The sequence below is a fragment of the Salmo salar genome, chromosome 03, assembly GCF_965601325.2.
Source record: "Salmo salar chromosome 03, fSalSal1, whole genome shotgun sequence".
NCBI lineage: Eukaryota > Metazoa > Chordata > Actinopteri > Salmoniformes > Salmonidae > Salmo > Salmo salar.
In genome coordinates this window covers 27,409,014-27,430,805 of record NC_138293.1, presented here as the reverse complement: position 1 = coordinate 27,430,805, position 21,792 = coordinate 27,409,014, and the positions used below count along the sequence as shown (strand labels likewise).

Sequence of the window (21,792 nt, the reverse complement as noted above, 5' to 3'; positions counted from 1 at the left end):
ACAGAACACATGTTCTTCCATAGTTTCCAACAATTTAATGCATCTATTAACTTCCAAAGTTTCTTACCTGGAAGAGACGCCTCAGTAGGTTGAGGGACATCCATCTCGTCTAGCAGTGGACTGTTGAGGGGCATCTTTGGGTCTGGGAGGGTCTGGGGGAGAGATGGCTGGTCTGGAGCTAGGGGTGGATTGGGAGACTGAGACTCACTCCTCCTTGTCTCGGTCAACTCTAGGTCGGGGATGGCCCTCATTAGGCTGGCCTGGGCCTCCTGGAGAATCTGCTCAAACTGACTCCCAGCAGAGGTGGCTGATCTCTGTGGTGGCCTCCCCTCCTCCAGGTCCCCCTCTCTCTCTGCAGCCTATGTGGTGGGAGAGAGAGAGGACCAGACATCTCAATTCATACCAATCTGAAATTTAGACGCACTTTGCTGAGATTACTTTCTGAGAGAACTGGTACAGGGCCTTCCCTGTTGGTAGAGCATGGTGTTTGCAACGCATGGTGTTTGCAACGCCAGGGTTGTGGGTTCGATTCCCACGGTGGGCCAGCACAGAAAAAAGAATGTATGAAATGTATGCATTCACCACTGTAAGTCGCTCTGGATAAGAGCGTCTGCTAAATGACTAAAATGTAAATGTAGAAGCCTATGATTAATAAGTTATACTATGCTCTATGTTTATATTACACAGTAAGTAACAGACCACTGAGGTTTATAGACACTCTCCAGTTCAACCTAAGACACCTTGTCTCATTTAAGTCAATTAGATAATTGCTGAGATTATATATCAGACGGATGACTACCTGGATGTCCATGACTCTGTTTTTGCTGCCCCTGTTGGTTTGGTTCTCCGCTGAGCCAGGTGGTTGTGTGGTGGTCTCAGTGCTGCTAGCCATGGGGGCCGGTCCATCTCCGCACCAGGTGATCATTCTCTTCTGCAGGGCCGGGCTGTTCTCCCGGCTGCGGGGACTGACCTTGGCCACGGTGGGGGAGTCTCTGCCATGGGTGGGGGTCAGCGGGGGGCTGGGGTGGTGGTGATGCGGCAGGGCCACTGAGTGCTGACACGGTTGCATATTGACGGGAGAGCTCTTCACACGGTGGATGACGACAGGAGACGTGGGGGCCATGTCTGGCCTGCCTGCCGGGTTCTGGCCCTGGAGCTGGGGTAGGGGCGGTCTGACAGAGGACCTGGGCTGGGGTTTGGGGGACTCCACAGTGGGGCGATTCCTCATTGGGGGGTCAGACTGGGCAATGGCAGGCTCTACAGCCCCCTCTATGAATGCTTTGGCTGCTCCAGGCTCGGGATCTTGAGGATGATTCTCTGTGACACATCTGAAGGGAACGCAACATTACTTTATTCGACTACTCAGATCATCAATCATCCTCTTACATGTTATGGAGGACATACAGGGGCAGCATGTACCTTCTGAGACCGCTGAGAGCTTCCGTCAGGGCTTTGACCCTCTTAAGCATGCTGTCCATCTTGTGAGGCTCCTCCTTCAGAAAGTGCACTGCCTCTACCTCCCCACGCAGAACTGTCCGCATCTTCCCCTGCAGGCTAGGAAACTCACCTGATGAAGGGAGGGAGGGAGAGGGGGAGGGAGGGAGAGGGGGAGAGGGAGGCGGTAGTTGGGCCATCAATCCAAATGTTGTCACACATTCAAAGAGGCATCAGCTAACCCTTACCTTAAAACATGATATAACTGGCTGTGAATAACTATTGGATATGATTAATGCTGCTACTGTGGCTGTGGAATAACTCCTGCTATCGGTAACTCTGAACCGCTTGCACATCTTCTACCTGTGGTCGATGATGTGCTAACCTCTAGCTGCAGCTCCAGACAGTGCTCACCTTTAAGCCCAGCCAAGACCTCTCCCACCCTCCTGAGGTTGACAGCTCCCTCCTCCACATCCCTGAGGGTGACTGACAGCTGACCTGGGCAAGAGGACAAGTCTCTTCTCAGACAGTCTACGTACTCCTCAAGCTCCCTGAGAGACATAGGTTTGGTTACACATCTGGCCATTACATTACAGTAAAAACAATTGTCATGCATGGAGTGACAAGGAAAGATGTTGGAGATTGGCCTGGCCCTATGTTATGATTAAATTAATAAATTGTTCAGTTTTTCACTTCTCATAGCCACTGTAGTTTTTGCATGGTGATTTATCCTAATGTAATAACAGCAATAGACAAGATGGCAGAAAACGTTGAGTTCAAGACATACAATTGATTTCAATCTTTTGCAGTATAATGTTATAGACAAGGTCATGTTTAAAAACCTAAGCTTCCCATTACCCTTCGATCCAGTTTTAAGCTAGCTCTGATGTTATGCGACAGAGTAGAAACCTGTTTGATATGCTCAGTCAGAAGCTGTTTGTTGACAACAGTCTGACAAGAGCAGTCTCTGTGTCAGCTGCTGCAATCAAAATACTCAAAACAGGTGTTTAACAGCCAGATGCAGAACGATGACCATGACTAATGTAAACTTATTTTAGTCAATTCAATTTCTGCTGAAATGAACGAATGTGAAATGACCATAACGGTTGGATTCTTCTGAAGCAACAATGCTTCATCCAAAGTCAAAAAGCAAGTACATGCATGTCTGGACCGAAAAGGGACTCACTATCCAAAATAACTATGGTAAGCGTGAGAAAGTGTGACAAATAGCTGTTTCCCAATATCTGTTTTCCCATCCAAACGGTGCTCTCAAGATTACATAACAGCTATATACAGTATATGATAACAGTTGTTCAACAGGTTTTTTCTAACACCCCCAGTGAGCCTTTTCCCAAGATGAATTTAGTCCAATGAGCTGACATTGCCTCCATTATTTATCTCTCCTATCACAGTCTGTAACACAGTCCCCCCAGATCACAAAGGAAACCGCCTCATTAGCATATTTAAACATTGTGCAACATTATTAGACATTTGTGGCAGAACACCAATGACTCATTCCATAGCTGGGATACTGTATGCACCACATACCGGTCAGAGGAGGCTGGTGGGAGGAGCTATAGGAGGATGACTCATTTTCTGCGTAACATTTACTATATCACTGGAAACCGATTGCATAACCACAGTTGATTTATTAATCCCACTTTAGCTGAAACTAATTGGGTAATTATATGACTTCACTTTTCAACATCAGATAACGCAGTTCGTTCACAATGTTAGTTTCAGCAGCTGCAGTTCAGCCACATAAAAAAACAAATACGGCATCTGGAGCGGATTACTATCGTCTGATTACCGTTTATTGTTTCAATTGTAATGTTGAAAGGCTACCATAGCACATCAAATTAGAATTCTAATCCGATGCTTTAAAATCAGAATATTTAAGTATGCAAGTAAGCATTTGGTTGAACGGTGTATACCATGTGTATCCTGTACATACGACTAATAAAACTTGAAACTTGAACTTGAACCTAAGATCATATTATTTACTCTCATTTTACTAGCACCGATGAGTGTGCAAAAGTAAGATAGGCAACAGAAAGTCAATGCCCTCATTGAATGTCTATCCTGTCAATCAGTTTGTGGGGCTCTACAATACTTCCAAACCCTTACCTGAGCTGGGCCAGTACTCTCTCCTCCATGGCCAGGTACTTGTGTCTCTCCTCATCCACTGTGGTCCTCTGTCTCTGGGCAGGCTCTGTCTCATGCTGCTGTCTCTGTAAGGTCTCAGACATAACCCCAGTCAGCTCCTGCCCCGCTCTCTTCAGCATCACCCTCACACTGTCCTGGTTCTGCATCTGTGGATGGATCATTACACCCACTGGTCTCAGGACTCTCGGTGGTATTACAAACAGTATATCTAATGACTAATATACATCTATTTGATGGATGAATGTGATGAATGTAATGGCTGAACTTGTTTTTGGAGGACGACATAAAAACCTAATTAAGATATACTGTATATATGCAGATTTGGATGATCGTGATGTGTGGCTTGAGTACCCAAAGCTGTTGAACACATACAACCACACACCTCATAAAAATATGCTGTGTACATGTCCAGGTAACTGCCAAAATAATGGAAACACTTGAGTAAACAAGGGATAGACAGTCTATTCAAAGCAGGTTCTTCCAAACAGGTGTGGTTCCTGAGTTAATTAAGCAATTAATTTCCCATCGTGCTCAGGGTCATGTATAAATATGCTGGGCAGGCCATTATTTTGGCTACCATGGCTATGCCCCCATACAATGACAAGGACTCCATCCACAGGGCACGAGTGGTCACTGAATGGTTTGATGAGCATGAAAACGATGTTAACCATATGCCATCGCCGTCTCAGTCACCAGATCTCAACCCAATTGAACACTTATAGGAAATTCTGGAGACAGCGTTTTCCACCACCATCAACAAAACACCAAATGATGGTGGAATAATAGTGTCACATCCTTCCAGTAGAGTTCCAGATACTTGTAGAATCTATGCTAAGGTGCATTGAAGCTGTTCTGGCACTTCATCAAGGTACTTTATTTTGGAGTTTCCTTTATTTTGGCAGAGTTATCTGTACATTGTATCTATACAGATAACGGATTAATGTAATGTGCAAGTGGCTTGACTACCTGTAGCTGTCTGAGTTGATGCAGCTGCTGTCGCAGATCAGTGACGTTCATCCTGACAGTGGTCAGTGTGACCTGCAGGGCGGGGTCAGGGGGATGGGCCTGAGAGACTAGAGCACTGGAGGCGTCTGCCAGGAGGGCTGGGGTTCTGGCTGCAGGAACTGGTGACACTCCTACATATCAGATCAGATAGACACAACTCTATGAGTAACTGTAATGTGGGATTAAAATAAGGAAGATACAAAATAACTTTCATTAACCATGTATGGAACAACAAAAAAACAAATACAACACTGACTTTGTAACACTAATACAGTCGTGTAATAACAGTTACCTGCACTGTTGTTTACATGGAAAGGAGAAGCAGTCCTCCCATCTCTCTCAGCTGGCCCAATAAAAAGTGCATGCTGAACAAGGCCAGCAAGACTGGCGATCTGTTGTTCCATGGCCTTCATTCGCTCACTGCCAAAAAACAATACATGTTTGGCCCAAAACAATACTGTGCTATGTAGTTCACAATACTGTGCTATGTAGTTTGTATGTGTTTTTAATATTTATTTATTCAACTAGGCAAATCAGTTAAGAACAAATTATTATTTACAATGATGGCCTAGGAACAGTGGGTTAACTGCCTTGTTCAGGGGCAGAACAACAGATTTTTACCATGTCAGCTCAGGGATTAGATCGAGCAACCTTTTGGTTACTGGTCCAACACTCTAACCACTAGGCTAACTGCCGCCCCAAACAATACATAGTTAACAATACAGAGCTATTTACTTCACAATACAGTGCTATGTAGTTCATAATACTGTGCTATGTAGTTCACAATACAGCGCTATGTAGTTCATAATACTGTGCTATGTAGTTTACCCTACAGCGCTATATAGGTCAGAATACTGTGCTGTGTAGTTTACAATACAGCGCTATGTAGTTCACACTACTGTGCTATGTAGTTCACAATACTGTGCTATGTAGTTCATAATACTGTGCTATGTAGTTCATAATACTGTGCTATGTAGTTTACCCTACAGCGCTATATAGTTCATAATACTGTGCTATGTAGTTTACAATACAGTGCTGTTTATGTCCCAATACTGTGCTATATAGTTCACAATACTGTGCTATGTAGTTCACAATACAGTGCTATGTAGTTCATAATACTGTGCTATGTAGTTCATAATACTGTGCTGTGTAGTTTACAATACAGCGCTATGTAGTTCACACTTCTGTGCTATGTAGTTCACAATAAAGTGCTATGTAGTTCATAATACTGTGCTATGTAGTTCATAATACTGTGCTATGTAGTTTACCCTACAGCGCTATATAGTTCATAATACTGTGCTATGTAGTTTACCCTACAGCGCTATATAGTTCAGAATACTGTGCTGTGTAGTTTACAATACAGCGCTGTTTACATCACAATACTGTGCTATGTAGTTCACAATACAGCGCTATGTAGCTCATAATACTGTGCTATGTAGTTCACAATACAGCGCTATGTAGTTCATAATACTGTGCTATGTAGTTTACCCTACAGCGCTATATAGTTCATAATACTGTGCTATGTAGTTTACAATACAGTGCTGTTTATGTCCCAATACTGTGCTATATAGTTCACAATACTGTGCTATGTAGTTCACAATACAGTGCTATGTAGTTCACAATACTGTGCTATGTAGTTCATAATACTGTGCTGTGTAGTTAACAATACAGCACTATGTAGTTCACACTACTGTGCTATGTAGTTCACAATACAGTGCTATGTAGCTCATAATACTGTGCTATGTAGTTTACAATACAGAGCTGTTTACATCACAATACTGTGCTATGTAGTTCACAATGCAGTGCTATGTAGTTCACAATACAGTGCTATGTAGTTCATAATACTGTGCTATGTAGTTCATAATACTGTGCTATGTAGTTCATAATACTGTGCTATGTAGTTCACAATGCAGAGCTATATAGTTCCCAATACTGTGCTATATAGATCATAATACTTTGCTATGTAGTTCATAATACTGTGCTATGTAGTTAACAATACAGCACTATTTACTTCACAATACAGTGCTATGTAGTTCATAATACTGTGCTATGTAGTTCATAATACTGTGCTAGTGTATAACAATATTGTGTTATGTAGTACTATGCTATGTGCTATGTTCATAAAACCCAAAGTTCAAGTGGTAGTTTGCCTCAGACTGCCCAGCCCTGCTCTCTGTTATTTGTCTCACCTGGTCTGAGGGTCATTGGGGGTGAGGTGACCATGGAACAATTTGTCCCCATGGTGGCCTGGGGGGAACTCCAGGAACACAGGAGAGGAGGACACAGAGGACACACTACCCCTGGTCCTGTTCACCACCTCCACAGTATTACCATTACTCTCCCTCCGCAGGGACCGGCGAATAGGAGACCCTCTCTCTGGGGCCACAGGGCCATGGTTGTCAATCATCCTGACCTCATTCACTCTGTGAGGGGAAGGTGGTGGGGTTTTGGTGCCGAACGGCGGTAGTCCCTGGTTTTCACCATACCTCCGGCACTTCTGCCTGTAGAGGGAGTGCTGCTGCTCTGGGTTCTCTGAATAGGAGGCTGTGGACTTGCCCGAAGCCCGATGGAGGCTACCACCACCCATGTCGACCACGTCCCCCGTGTGGCTGCCCCCCTGTGAGGAGGCAATACTCAGCCAGCCCTCCTGGACAGCGTATTGGTCAGTGACGTTGACATACAGCCCGTCGGCACGCACCAGCGCCATACTCTTACTGCTCAGGTCCTCATCAGGTTTGACGTCTCTTCTCTCCAGGATAGCACTGGGGCATGGGGTGACGGACCTGCTGGGTGGCCCGCTGGACATGCTGGCCCTGGGGAGGGTGGCTCTGCCTGGCACCCCTCCCCCAGCCTGGGGACCATAGGGGATCCTGGAGGGGGAGGAGGGCATGGAGCGGGCCATGGGGGGAGACATGGTCCCCTGAATGGCGTGGACAGGAATGCGGGTGGATTGTAAAGTGTGGACAGGGCTATGACTTCCATACAGTATCTCTCTTGGTATCTGTAGACAGGAGGAAATTCAGAGAACATATCATCTTAAAGTCAATGGAAAGAGACTGCTAATACAAAACTTGATGAGCTATGCAGAGAGATTCTCAGTCATTAGGTTAGCGGTATGTCTGTGTCCTCAACAATACATCTATAAAAAACATCTTCTGTTGTCCCTGACTGTCATACATGTCAAAATATTACCTTCAAAATGACAAATCGTAGACAGAACCAGGATCTGTTTTGACAAAGGCCATATACAGAGTGTGAGAGAAACAGAGAGGAAAACCACATCCACAAAGGTTGAATGGTACCATAGCTAAACAACACTGTCATGCCTCGCCATGTACAGAGCAGACACAGAGCGTTTGTTGTGTTCACTATGAGTGCAGGACAAGATCAATATGCAGTATGAGGAACTCCCAAAACGACCATTGCATTGACACATAATTCTCCCTGATCTGCCTCTTTGTCTGTATTCACTTCAGAACCTTTTCACAACAACAATCCAAAAAGATTGTTTACATCATCATACTGTCAAATAAAATGGACTTGTTTCTGTGAAACAGTCCATTAATCAAGCACTGTCCGTTGATGTTTAAAGGTAAAGCACGGCTTTACGCTGACCTTTTTTACAAGGAGCAAGTGTGTGCCAAAGTTGAAAAACGTAAGAGCACACAAAGTAATCTTGTAGTAATGGTGCAAGCATGGCAATCATGAACCTGCGCTCAGTGTATTCTCCATGGCACTCACGGGCTGCGCTACAGTGTATTCTCCATGGCACTCACGGGCTGCGCTACAGTGTATTCTCCATGGCACTCACGGGCTGCGCTACAGTGTATTCTCCATGGCACTCACGGGCTGCGCTACAGTGAAGTAATCATTGTAACAATTATCATATGCGAGTAAAATGGTTGCACTGTAGAGCCCTCTGCAGATCACTGTACTGCAGCTAATCTAAGCAAATGTAGGCTAATAATTGAGGAAGATCATTTTTTTGTACACTCTTAGAAAAAAGGGTTTCAAAAGGGTTCTTCGGTAGAAACCTTTTTGGTTCAAAGGTAGAACTCTTTTAGGTTGTATGTATATAGAACCCTCTGTGGAAAGGGTTAAACCTGGAACCAAAAGGGTTCTACCTGGAACCAAAAATGGTTCTTCAAAGGGTTTGCTTTGAAGAACCATTTTTGGTTCCAGGTAGAACCCTTTTGGTTCCAGGTTTAACCCTTTAGGACCTATGGTGACAGCCGAAAAACCCTTTTAGGTTCTAGATAACACCTTTTTTTTAAAGAGTGTACATACACTTCAGATCATGTACTTTAGCAAATCTAAGCAAAAGTACAGTAGCCTGATAGTTGACTGTAGTCTCAAGAATATACTTCTTATAGTACTCACACTCTTCCTAGTCCTCATGCTACATGCTTTACCTTCAGCAGTTCAGCAGATTGTAACAGTGATAAGAGAGTTCTACAATGGTTGCATGATGCAAGAGGGGTGTGGGCTTTCTGCTTTTCATCGGAATTGTTTATTCCCCCTTCATAAGGCGGCATGTCATAACAGCTACAACTGCAATGTGAATATTCCAGTATTAACCCTAGAGTCAAAGAGGTGACCTCATTTACAACGATTGTATTTTTATGCAAATAAGAGAGCAGCTCGTTCATACACAACAAGCCATCTGCTATGTTCGCTATAGTTATAGTATTTTGTGCATAATTCTAGCAGAATTGTCTTCATGACCTTTTGAGCTTAACATTGATACCACAATATTTCCACAACAAAGCACACATACATAGCCATTTAACATACACTCTTATATAAAAAAAAAGGGTTCTGCGGTTGTCCCCATAGGAGAACCCTTTTTGGTTCCAGGTAGAACTCTTTTGGGTTCCATGTAGAACCCTCTGTGGATTGGGTTCTACATGGAACTCAAAAGGGTTCTACCTGGATCCAAAAGGGTGGCTGGAACTAAAAAAGGGTTCTTCTAAGGGTTCTCTTACGGGGACAGCTGTAAAACCCTGTAGGCCTTCTACAATGGAAATATTTGATATCTTGTTTCCACCCATTAACCTTTGCTCATCCTGTGATAAAACAACAAAAGTGCCTCAAACTGGAAATATTTTTAGAGCAAGACATTATCAATGTTATCTGCTCAGAAATACCCCAAAACACATACCCCATCTATGGAACAACATGCTGGGCTGACCACCAGTGGGTACAGTAATAAACTTAAACAAAGCCACATTTTCAAGCTGCGATGCATTCCAGACCAGTACAAAAGTGTTACCGTCTTTCATCCATGGGCCTTACGGTCTCTGTCTATTAGTGCATCTGAGGTGATCTCTCAGCGGAGAGGAAGATCTGCGCAACCACTAAACTCACATAAATACTCTGATCATACAGTGAGGTGAGCCTGATTTAAGGTGCGAGTTAAATCAAGTAGATCGGAGGATCAATCTGAGGATGATCAGGCAGGCTCTTCCGCTGGTGGACGTTCGACGCGGTACGTCTATCTGTCAATCTAACAGGACGCCGAGAAAACAACAGAGCAACAGGACATCGGATCCCTAGGCATTACTTCTCCTCAGACCACAAAACAACGTGCTGAGAACAACACCCACCGAAGGAATTTGAGCTCTTTCCCAGTAGGATTACATGCCTCCCAATCCCTCATGGCACCCTGGCTCTGTGATAAAGCTGATAGCTGGAAAAGAGAGACTCTTCTCAAGCCTCTACGGCCCCATCCAGTGCCCAGTCCCTGACAGCTGCTGAGAAATATGATGCAAATATGCCATTGTGTAATGCAGCAGGATATGAATAACACACGGTACTCTTTGTCAGACATATCAAACGCAGCTTCAAATCAAATCAAATCAAAATGTATTTGTCACATACACCGAATACAACAGGTGTAGTAGACCTTACAGTGGAATGCTTACTTATAAGCCCTTAACCAACAATGCAGTTTTAAGAAAAATACCTAAAAAAAAAGAAATAAAAGTTACAAATAATTAAAGAGCAGCAGTAAAATAACAATAGCGAGGCTATATACAGGGGGTACCGGTACAGAGTCAATGTGCGGGGGCACCGGTTAGTCGAGGTAATTGAGGTAATATGTACATATGGACTATGTCACTATATTGTAGACAGCCACTATCTGGAGAAAGAAACAAGATACAATATTATATGACTTTCAACAGTTTGTCGAGACACATCTTATGTGGCTATGGTATTACTTTACTCTGGCTTTCTTTCTATATGACATGAACTAAATCAGTGGCGGTCAATAATATCCTAATGTAACTATTTCATTGACATTTTGTTGTTGTAATAGAAGTATAGAGAATTCTACTGTAAATACTTGTCATTTGTAATCCAGAATGGGAGCTTGCCTCGAAAGGATCAACGTAGTAGGTATTACATTAGTGGCATGTAGCATGGTTTCAATTCAGTCCAATATAGTGATCCTATAACATGGCTAATGTGATTATTGGAAAAAAGACAGTTACGAGAAGAGTGAGTTTATCATATTATCAGGGTCATGGTATACTGACTGGTACTACAGGGGATTCCTGTCATGTGAGAGAGGAGTTCCTGAAAACAGAAAGCTTGATCTTGTTACCTTAGAGTAAAACTAAAAAAATTCTAATAGTAAAAAGACTGACATTTCCTTAAAAGGATCAAATTTAATCAAGATCGTCTGCCCAGTGGATTCCAGAGGCTCCAGGATATTGGTTCCTCTGACTAGGAATCTCAACATCAGCAGGAAACCAATGCAGAGGGGCATCATAACTGATTATTAGGGTATAACCAAACACAGAAGAAAAACCCTGCTTCTGATCCTGCTTCTGCTCCAGTCGAGAATAAACAAGGCTGATTTTATCCCTGTGTGTCTCAGCATGATTAGCTACGGGCCCCTGCAGAGGTGCAAAGTATAAATACTTTGAAGTACTACTTAAGTAGTTCTTTGGGGTATCTGTACTTTACTATTTATATTTCTGACAACTTTTACTTCAATACATTCCTATATAAATGAATGTACATTTTCCTCCATACATTTTCCCTGACACCTAAAAGTACTATATTTTGAATGCTTAGAAGGACAGGAAAATAGTCCAATTAATGCACTTATTAAGAGAACATTCCTGGTCATCCCTACTGCCTCTGCATGTGTTTAAACACACGCTTCGTTTGTAAATAATGTCTGAGTGTTGGAGTGTGCCATTGGCTATCCATAATAAAAAATTAAATGGTGCCATCTGATTTGCTTAACATAAGGAATTCGAAATGATTTAGACTTTTACTTTTGATACGTACAGTACGTACACTACTGTTCAAAAGTTTGGGGTCACTTACACATTTTTTGTCCATTAAAATAACATCAAATTGATCAGAAATACAGTGTAGACATTGTGAATGTTGTAAATGACTATTGTAGCTAGAAACGGCAGATTTTTAATGGAATATCTACGTAGGCATACAGAGGCCCATTATCAGCAACCATCACTCCTGTGTTCCAATGGCACGTTGTGTTAGCTAATCCAAGTTAATCATTTTAAAAGGCTAATTGATCATTAGAAAACCCTTTTGCAATTAAATTAGAACAGCTGAAAACTGTTGTGCAGATTAAAGAAGCAATAAAACTGGACTTCTTTAGACTAGTTGAGTATCTGGAGCATCAGAATTTTTGTGTTTGATTACAGGCTCAAAATGGGCAGAAACAAAGACCTTTCTTCTGAAACTCATCAGTCTATTCTTGTTCTGAGAAATGAAGGCTATTCTATGCGAGAAATTGCCAAGAAACTAAAGATCTCGTACAACGCCGTGTACTACTCACTTCACAGAACAGCACAAACTGGCCCTAACCAGAATAGAAAGAGGAGTGGGAGGTCCGGTTCACAACTGAGCAAGAGCACAAGTACATTAGAGTGTCTAGTTTGAGAAACAGACGTCTTGCAAGTCCTCAACTGGTAGCTTCCTTAAATAGTACCCGCAAAACACCTGTCTCAACGTCAACAGTGAAGAGGTGACTGCGAGATGCTGGCCTTCTAGGCAGAGTTCCTCTGTCCAGTGTCTGTGTTCTTTTGCCCATCTTAATCTTTTCTTTTTATTGGCCAGTCTGAGATATGGCTTTTTCTTTGCAACTCTGCCTAGAAGGCCAGCATCCCAAGATACTACTTAATGAAGCTGCCAGTTGAGGACTTGTGAGGCATCTGTTTCTCAAACTAGACACTCTAATGTACTTGTCCTCCAATACTTTTACACTTTTACTGAAGTAGTATTTTACTGGGTGACTTTCACTTTTACTTGAGTCATTTTCTATTAAGGTATCTTTACTTTTACTCAAGTATGACAATTGGATACTTTTTCCACCACTGTCCCCTGGTTAGGGATTTAAGAGCGGAAGCTTCCTTGATGTCAAAAATATTGCACTAGACAGGTAGATTTAGGCTTGTTTGTGTGCTTGGCTGTGTTGCCGTGCAAGGTCAAGCTTCACTAACCCTGCCGTCGGGATTGTTGGACCTTGCGTTACTGCGATTGAAGGCGTGTGCAGGGTCTTTGTGGTACACCTTCAGACAGCAGCCAGGTGTGATATTTCTGGAAAGAAGAAAGACACGTCAAAGTTACACTGGTTGAAGTAAACACAGGTCTTCGACATCTAACAGCCTAACAGTGAACTCCACTCCACTGTATAACTGGAAATCCTCCCGGTACTATATTCATCAGTCTACTGTAGAGGAGTGTCTGTGCAGATTAGGGTGTGGTCAAGACAGACACCCTGTTATCAGCAGCACACGCTCAGACATGGGCCTCCTCTCTTGTTGCCTCAACAATACCACGTTTAATGCCTCCCTGCCTAAACTGAAAGAGCAGGAGGTGGAGTATTATTCATGCAGCGCTTTGGACGCTGAAATGCCAAAGTAGAGACAAAATTAATTGCAAGCCTCCCCTGTAATTTTAAGCTCCATACTAAAAGATGGATTTCTTTAACAGCATAGATGAGACATCATTTACTGTATTACTATATAGTAGTATACATGGTGCTGTACACAAAGCTTGACAATCCCTTTTTTGCCCAACCTCAACATAGAGTAGCATTAGGTAGTATCATATTACTGTACCCTGTAATCCTTCAAGTGTTGCACTATAGACTAGCATAACATGCTTATTGGAGGGGAAACGTCAGTAAAAAAAAAAGTTAAGTCACAAATATAGCTAGAAGAACTCACCTGACATCAGTTAGCTCGTAGTATATGTTTCTTGTGTCATCCTTGATGTAGACGGCCACACTGGGAGACTCCAGCATCTTCATGGTGAGCTGCTGGGGGAAGGCACTCACAAACAGAGCCCTGACGGTGTCTCCACTGGTGATCTCATTGGGCATCCGGATCTGCTTGGTCTCCTCTGCGTACTGCAGGTACAGCACACCTGGAGAGGTGCAGGAGGAGGACACTTGTTTGTAACCACACCAGTAGAGAGAGAGAGATAGAGATAGAGAGATAGAGAGGCAGAGATAGGGAGAGAAAGAGAAAACATGTGAGTGCTCAAGGAGAGTGATTGTGTGAGAAATTGAGTGATAGAGAAAGCATGTGATCACACACTGAGAGCCTGTGTGACACAGAGCTTGCAAGAAAGAAAAGTCCTGACAGCTCCATAGTACCTACCTAGTGATCTGTCCCTGGTCTGGTTGGCAGAGTGGACCACCGGCAGGCTGGCCCGTGCCCGACAGCCCCGGGTGAAGGCAGCAGGACCATCTACCTCTGACATGGTCTCCAGAGACTCCAGAGAGAGGTGCTCCAGTTGCTCCCCTACACCGGGCGGGGGGCTGGCAGAGTGCTGGGGGCTCCTGATCTGGAGAGGCAGTAGGAGAGAGGAACAGTCACCAGCATTCACTAAAATCCTGTAGTCAAAGATGTGGTGTATTCAACCTTAAGTAACGTCTACTTCCACTGCATGACTGTGAAACATGCACACACACACACAGTAAGTCTTTAAGTCAACTACAAATTTGTAATTCTCGCAAAAAAACCCCAGATATAATGGACTGGTTCTGTATGTTTCATGTCTCCAAAAGAAGGGCCACCAACAACCCTTCAAAATGAAAGAAAAAAAAACAGATGATTTTGCTACCATTTTGTGCCCAATCAATCACGTGTGATGTGAATGTGTCCCTGATGCATCCTGCATCTGTAGGGGGACTTTTGGGGACATCTGCAACCTGATACAAACACACACACACTGAGTCACTCACTGCATTTCCATTTTAAGCTTGGCACTGACTGGGCTATGGTGACACACTGGTGAATAACCACCTCAGGCAGCTCTATGGATCAGAGCGCCCTGTCCACTTCACTTTGACTGGCATAATAATCATTACATTATTTTATGCACAGGAAATAAGTTTAATTCATGAAATCTACATACAGCGCCGTTAAAAAGTATTTGCCCCCTTTCTGATTGTCAAAACTTTTGGACACTCAATGTTATCAGATATCAACCAAAACCTAATATTAGATAAAGGGAACCTGAGTTTCCAAATTACCCAAAAAATGTATTCTTATTTTATTTATGTAATTTAAAAAGTTATGCAACACCCAATGCCCCTTACATTCAATAACTGGTTGTGCTACCTTGAGGAGCAATGACTGCAACCAAACGCTTCCTGTTGTTGTTGATCAGAATGGCCCACTCTTCCATGCAGATCTGCTTTAACTCAGTGACATGTCGAGCATGAACTGCTTGTTTCAGGTCCTGCCACAACATCTCAACCGTGTTAAGGCCTGAATTTTTTTTAAACATTTGTTGCTTTTCAGCCATGACTCACCTGCGCTTCAGCTTCAGCTCACGGACGGATGGCCTGACATTTTCCTTTAGAATTCTAAAACCGAGCAGAAGTTGTCTAGGTCCTGAGGCAGCAAAGCATCCCCAAACCATCACAATTCCACCACCATGCTTGACTGTTGGTATTAGATTCTTACTGTGGAATACAGTGTTAGGTTTTCGCCAGACTTGACAGGACTCAAAATTCCACTTTTGACTCATCTGTCCATAGAACATACTTCCAGGTGTGTTGACAACTATTCAGGTGCTTCCAGGTGCTTTCTAACAAACTTGAGTCAACTTTTTGGACGCCAAACACTGAATTCCACAGTAAGAACCTCATACCGACTTGCCATCATTGAAGGAACCATGAATTCTGCTCTGTATCAGAGAATTCTAAAGGAGATTGTCAGGCCATCCGTCCGTTAGCTGAAGGTAGTAAAGCGCAGCTGAGTCATGCAGCAAGACAATGGTCCAAAATGCAAAAGCAAGTCTACATCAGAATGGCTGAAAAGCAACTTATGTAAAGTTTTTGAATGGCCTAGTCAAAGTCCAGATATAAACTCGATTGAGATGTTGTGGCAGGACCTGAAAGGAGCAGTTCATGCTCGAAAACCACAAACGTCGCCGAGTTAAAGCAGATCTGCATGGAGGAGTGGGCCAAAATTCCTCCACAGCAATTCGAGAGACTGATCAACAACTACAGGTTGCAGTCATTGCAGCTAAAGGTGGCACAAACCAGTTATTGAGTGTAAGGGGGAAAATACTTTTTCGCACATGGGCATTAGGTGTGGCTTAACTTTGTTCATTAAATAAATGAAATAAGTATCCAATTTCTATTTTATTTGTTCACTCAGGTTCCCTTTATCTAATATTAGGTTTTGGTTGAAGATCTGATAACATTCAGGATCAACAATATGCACAGAGAAAATCAGAAAGGGGGAAAATCATTTTTCACAGCACTGTATACAGTATAGCCTAGTATTAGTACACATGCTTTGTTTCAATGTTTACTCAGATTCTGTTCAAATCTGCATCTCATTACAACATAACTATTCTATGTCTTTGTCAACATTAGCCTTGTTTGAACATGTCTTTTTTGACATGGTTTGTTATCTCTATACTCATAAAGATATCCAGTAACGATATCCAAATGACCATAAAAACAATGAACACTGAATAACAATACGTACATTTTGCCTCATGTTTATTCTCTATCAGCATAGTATTGCTCTCTCCATTCTGTCCCATAATGGCAAGGTCTTCCCAATAAAAGTAAAAACGTGAGGGCAAATTTGAGCTCAGAGCAAAGCATTTGTTTAGTTATTCAAAGGTACTCTAAAAGGAATCTGATAACTTGAAGTGTGGCTACTGGCTAGAAAACATACTGATTACATATGGTTATTCTTCCCGACAGATTTACCTAATCTTGCGGGAAATATGTTCAGCATTTCCTAAGTCGAATAACACACAAGATTTTCAGTTGAAAATGGGCATGATAATTATCTGAGTTAACTGTCATGCACATCAGGTTGACCATATGAGTTTCAGATATTTGTGCTTATAATGCATTTGAAGATTAGGCCAGCTAGAGAAGCTACCTGTGCTGGAGTTCCCACGGGGGACCAGTACGGAGAAAATATGTATGAAATGTATGCATTCACTACTGTAAGTCGCTCTGGATAAGAGCGTCTGCTAAATGACTAAAATGTAAAATGTAAAAATGGAGTTTAAGGCACCTACAAGTCCAAGACTTTACAGACTCCTACACTGGGGTTTTAACATGGCTATGGAACAAAAAGGACTGCCCCATTGTTTAGTAAGTGGCTCCTGAGCAGTGCAGCGGTCTAAGGCACTGCATCTCAGTGCAAGAGGCGTCACTACAGTCCTTGGTTCAAATCCAGGCTGTATCACATCCGGCCGTGATTGGGAGTCCCATACGGAGGCGCACAATTGCGTTGTCCGAGCACTGTCCGGGTTTGGCCGGGGTAGGCCGTTATTGTAAATAAGAATTTGTTCTTAACTGACTTGCCTAGTTAAATAAAGGTTCCATTTTTTAAAATAAAACCATGTACCACACATAATAATTACAGACAGGTACAGTGTAACTACAGTGTAATGACAGCTTCACATTGTGATAGTGCTTACAGCTTGCACAATAATGCAACAAAGTAAATGTAGCACATTGTAGCTAGTAAATGTTTAAACCAGTGTCACTAAGTGGGACTCACCGATCTGATTAGCAAAAGCTTGTAAAAGGTCCCCTCTAGAAGGACCTTGCCATTTCTGAGGGGTGAAAACAAAAGCTCCACTTTGTTCAGCTACAAGCCTCTCAGACCAAGATGGACTCAGCCTGTCAAGAGTTCATTAGAACAAAAACACCCCCAAAACATATGGACCCCATCTACAATTGCATACCTTTCCACCATAAGGTAGCACTCAGTTACTATTCAAGATGTTACTAATAGTGAAGTGAGGGGAGAGCGCAGCACAGTGAGCCCACTAGGGATGAAAGCTGGGTCCAAGCATTAGTTTGCTCAAATGGCCCACTTTGATCTCCTCTAATCGCTGGCAGAAGCATGGGCAGAGACCAGAGAGACCAGACCATGGTCCATCTGCTTTGGTGAGATGCCAGGTCTTTGAATGCAATTGACAAATGTTTTATCCTCAACCCCTCCCTTTTATTGCAGACCATTAGAATGATCACACTGGGTAACAGGTGGATGGATGAGCATTTTACTCCCACAGCAATGTCGACTTTACCACATAAGAAGAGGGCTATGGTTACACTGCTCCTAAAGTCATTGAAACCAATCCATTACAAAACAGTGAAGCATTTTATAACAATTGGACACATTTTATAGCAACTCTATACATATACACTGAGTGTACAAAACATTAAGAACACCTGCTCTTTCCATGACATAGACTGACCAGGTGAATCCAGGTGAAAGCTATAATCCCTTATTGCGTTCACTTGCTAAATCCACTTCCATCAGTGTAGATGAAAGGGAGGAAACAGGTTAAATAAGGATTTTTAAGCCTTGAGACAATTGAGACTTGGATTGTGTATGTGTGCCATTCAGAGGGTGAATGGGCAAGACAAAAGATTTAAGTGCCTTTGAAAGGGGTATGGTAGTAGGTTCCTGGCGCACTGTTTTGTGTGAAGAACTGCTTCCCGTGTGTATCAAGAATAGTCCACCACCCAAAGGACATCCAGCCAACTTGACACAACTGTGGGAAGCATTGGAGTCAACATCCCTGTGGAATGCTTTTGACACCTTGAGGCTGTTCGGAGGGCAGACGTACTGGATGTACTGTACATATCAACCTATAACTAAAATAGGCAAAATGTACAAGACGGAATGGTATTTCTTTTCAAGACATAACTGTAGGCCTAGGCTATCATTTAAAGGGATAGTTAACCCAAATTACAAAATGATACAGTATATTGGTTTCCTTAACATGTAAGCAGTCTATGGACAAGGTATGATATTAGATATTGTTTGATGATTTGGACATGATGTGCGGAAAATGCTAATATCAGTACCATGACTTGAATGGGATTTGTGCCACAAATGCTAAAACGTTAGCATTTTGAAACAGTGCCAGGGAAATAAAACCAAAGCATAGATTGCTGTCATACCCTTACGGAAAGAAAAACGACCTGAATTTCACGTGAACACTTGAAGTGTTCCAAAAACCCTTTTCATGTGATCATGTGATCTAATGTGAAGTTAATGTGATAACATTAAACTACACATCAAAAAAGCATGTTTTTACATGATTTCACAAATAATGTGAATTTTCACATGTGAAATAATGTGTTTTTTTCTGTAATGGTACATTGTCCATAGACTGCTTACAGGGTAAGGAAACCAATGTGTAATTTAGTAATTTAGGTGAACTATCCCTTTAAAGGGGCAATCACACATACTCTAAAGCCAAACAGACTCCATCTAAGAACATATACACTCTAAAATGATACACACAAAAAGGATGACATCACAACAGTATCTCCAAACTGAAACTCCCTCCCACAGATCCATTATCTAATAACTGAATGCCAACTTAAAGCTAAAATCCTTAGTTGCTACATACATTTTTTGACTTTATGATATGTACCCATTGACTCTTGAAGAATATAATTTATAAATGCCTTTAGGTCAACTGTCGTAACTGTTTTACTCCAATGTTTGTAAACAAAGCAAATATAGACAAACAAGACTCAAAACATGGTTAAAACTATAATTAGTATATCACGGATGGTCAGTCCTTGCATCCCTAGCTTTGTCTATTAATTTAAGAGTGGTTACATTTCTACAGCCCCATCCCTCAGTTTTTTACCGAAACAATGGCGGGCAGCCAATCAGCAGCTGAAACAATTCATGCAAATATACATTGATGTGCTTGGGGTGTATTTGTAGTTATTATGGATCCCCATTAGCTACTGCTACTCTTCCTGTGGTCCAGCAAAATAAGGCAGTTAAACAATACAGGCGCTAGACTAAATTGAAATGTGGGGAAAAAAACGAAATACGAAATAATAGATCTAACGTTACTGGTAGCATAGGCTACGCTGACTAGGAAGTGTGTAGGGCAGGCTATCTGCTATCCTCATATCGAACAAGTTTATCTGCAAACCACCAACAAGTTATCACTAGCCTACTGTAAAAACATGTGCACTATACCTACTATAATTGCACATCTGAGGGTAAAGTAGGTAAAGTAGTCTTATGTACTTTGAATTATAAATTACCTGAACGTAAATATCAAAGCCTCAATCGGAAACGATAAAACCCATCTTTAAAATGTCGACTCTGATTTGAAATGCGTCAAGGTGAGAGCGCGCTGCATGCGATGCGCCCTTCTGCACAATTCCGAACAAAACAGGAGGCTTCTTTCGCAATGACTCCAACAAAACGGCGTTCGCTTGTAAAATGAGCTCTCCTTGAACTTGAAGCAACATCAGGTGTGGCCATGGAAACAAACCCCACCTAGCCCACATGCGGGTCTGGACTTACCCGTCAAACTTGCAGAACAGTCAAAGTTTATTTTTACCACATGGGAGAGTGCATGTCCACACTTCTAGCATAAGCGCGCGCACGGCACCTCCCCCCTTACTCGGCAAAGGCAGAGCGCCTGCTATTTCAGCTAGGATGGACAATAGGCTAATCCTATGGTCCATTCTTTATGCTGTTTTACTGACAATGTTTATTCACCTTTCTATTTCCATAAGTTACATTAGGCAATTCTTCAGCCACTATGCAGGGAAATCAGAACCAACAAATGATTAAAAAAAAAAAAAATTCACTTACATCTCTGAGGCGGTTCTGATGGCCCATGAGGTGGTCCTGATGGCCCATGATGACAGCAGCATGGTGAGGGTACCTCTGCTTCAGGTGCTCCAGGAAAACCTCTTTCTTCCTCTCTATGTCAGTGTGCTGTATGGTCAGGGGGTCCCTGGTGCTGCGGTGCCCTTGCCCTCCGATGGTGGACCTCCTGGGGACAGTGCTAGGGGAGTGTGGCTCAGAGTGGTGGTTCTGGTTCTCTAGGTTCTGCTGTCTGTGGAGGCGCTTTACATCCTCAGGTGATGACAGTTTTGGGTTGTTGTTTCCTGACTCTATTGGTAAAACAGATATAAAGAGGTATGAAATATTAAGATATCTGGATTCAAACACACCAAACACATTATGTTGTTATGAAGTAAAAAAAACAACATCAACCACTCTTACATGGATTCTGACACATGCTCACTAATATATCTACCCCTGGATTGTTAATTGGACTCATTCAGTCATTTCTTGATTTCCTGTTTCGATTTTTGATGATTTGTGTATTTGCGAGCCATTCTACTGTTGGAGCTAGTAGCATAAGCATTTCACTGCACCTGCTATAACACCTGCAAATCTGTGTAACCAACCAATAAACTTTGATTTGATTTTGATGACCATGTGTACAACAGTATTTAACGTGATGAGTAATCATAGCTGTCTGTTCCATGAACCTTCAGAAAGTAGTTTTGTCCTAAACAATTCAACGGGTGACAGTCTATGCTGCACTCATATCCGGTCATGAGTTCAAAACTCAGCACATTCGTTTATTCATGCAGCGAGCACACAAATACAAAAGCAACATTAACTGTCACTGTATACTGTATTCAAAGATGCAGTACAGACCACTTCAGCAGTGGTGTGTATATATGTTACCTAAATTAGAAGCCTGAAGATGCACAACACACAACTTTGAACTCAGATTTTTTTTTAAATGAAACAGGCATGTGCTTTACTATGTTATAAATCCAGAATCCAGAAATGTGGATAGAAAAAGAAAACATTTCACCATGTATGGCTTAAGAATGATAAGGCTACCATGGAGATT

At 42.4% G+C, this 21,792-nt stretch overlaps 1 protein-coding gene across 5 annotated transcripts in view; it reads right to left on the bottom strand.

Moving 5' to 3' along the window:
* The window catches only part of LOC106599334 (sickle tail protein), a 54,326-nt gene that overhangs the window by 12,458 nt on the left and 20,076 nt on the right, over positions 1–21,792 (bottom strand). For 3 of the 5 annotated variants that reach the window (XM_082973391.1, XM_082973396.1, XM_082973394.1), the window contains exons 2-13: positions 20,730–21,034; positions 14,256–14,442; positions 13,821–14,043; positions 13,092–13,188; positions 6,795–7,606; positions 4,898–5,025; positions 4,567–4,736; positions 3,562–3,746; positions 1,849–1,985; positions 1,420–1,567; positions 800–1,328; positions 68–359 (exon numbers count right to left, since the gene is read on the bottom strand). In XM_082973391.1, the coding sequence (XP_082829517.1) occupies positions 68–359; positions 800–1,328; positions 1,420–1,567; positions 1,849–1,985; positions 3,562–3,746; positions 4,567–4,736; positions 4,898–5,025; positions 6,795–7,606; positions 13,092–13,188; positions 13,821–14,043; positions 14,256–14,442; positions 20,730–21,034 (3,213 nt within the window). Of the gene's footprint in view, positions 1–67; positions 360–799; positions 1,329–1,419; positions 1,568–1,848; positions 1,986–3,561; positions 3,747–4,566; positions 4,737–4,897; positions 5,026–6,794; positions 7,607–13,091; positions 13,189–13,820; positions 14,044–14,255; positions 14,443–20,170; positions 20,470–20,729; positions 21,035–21,792 lie in introns of those variants that run through there. The other 2 variants (XM_082973392.1, XM_082973395.1) reach the window with 2 other exon arrangements.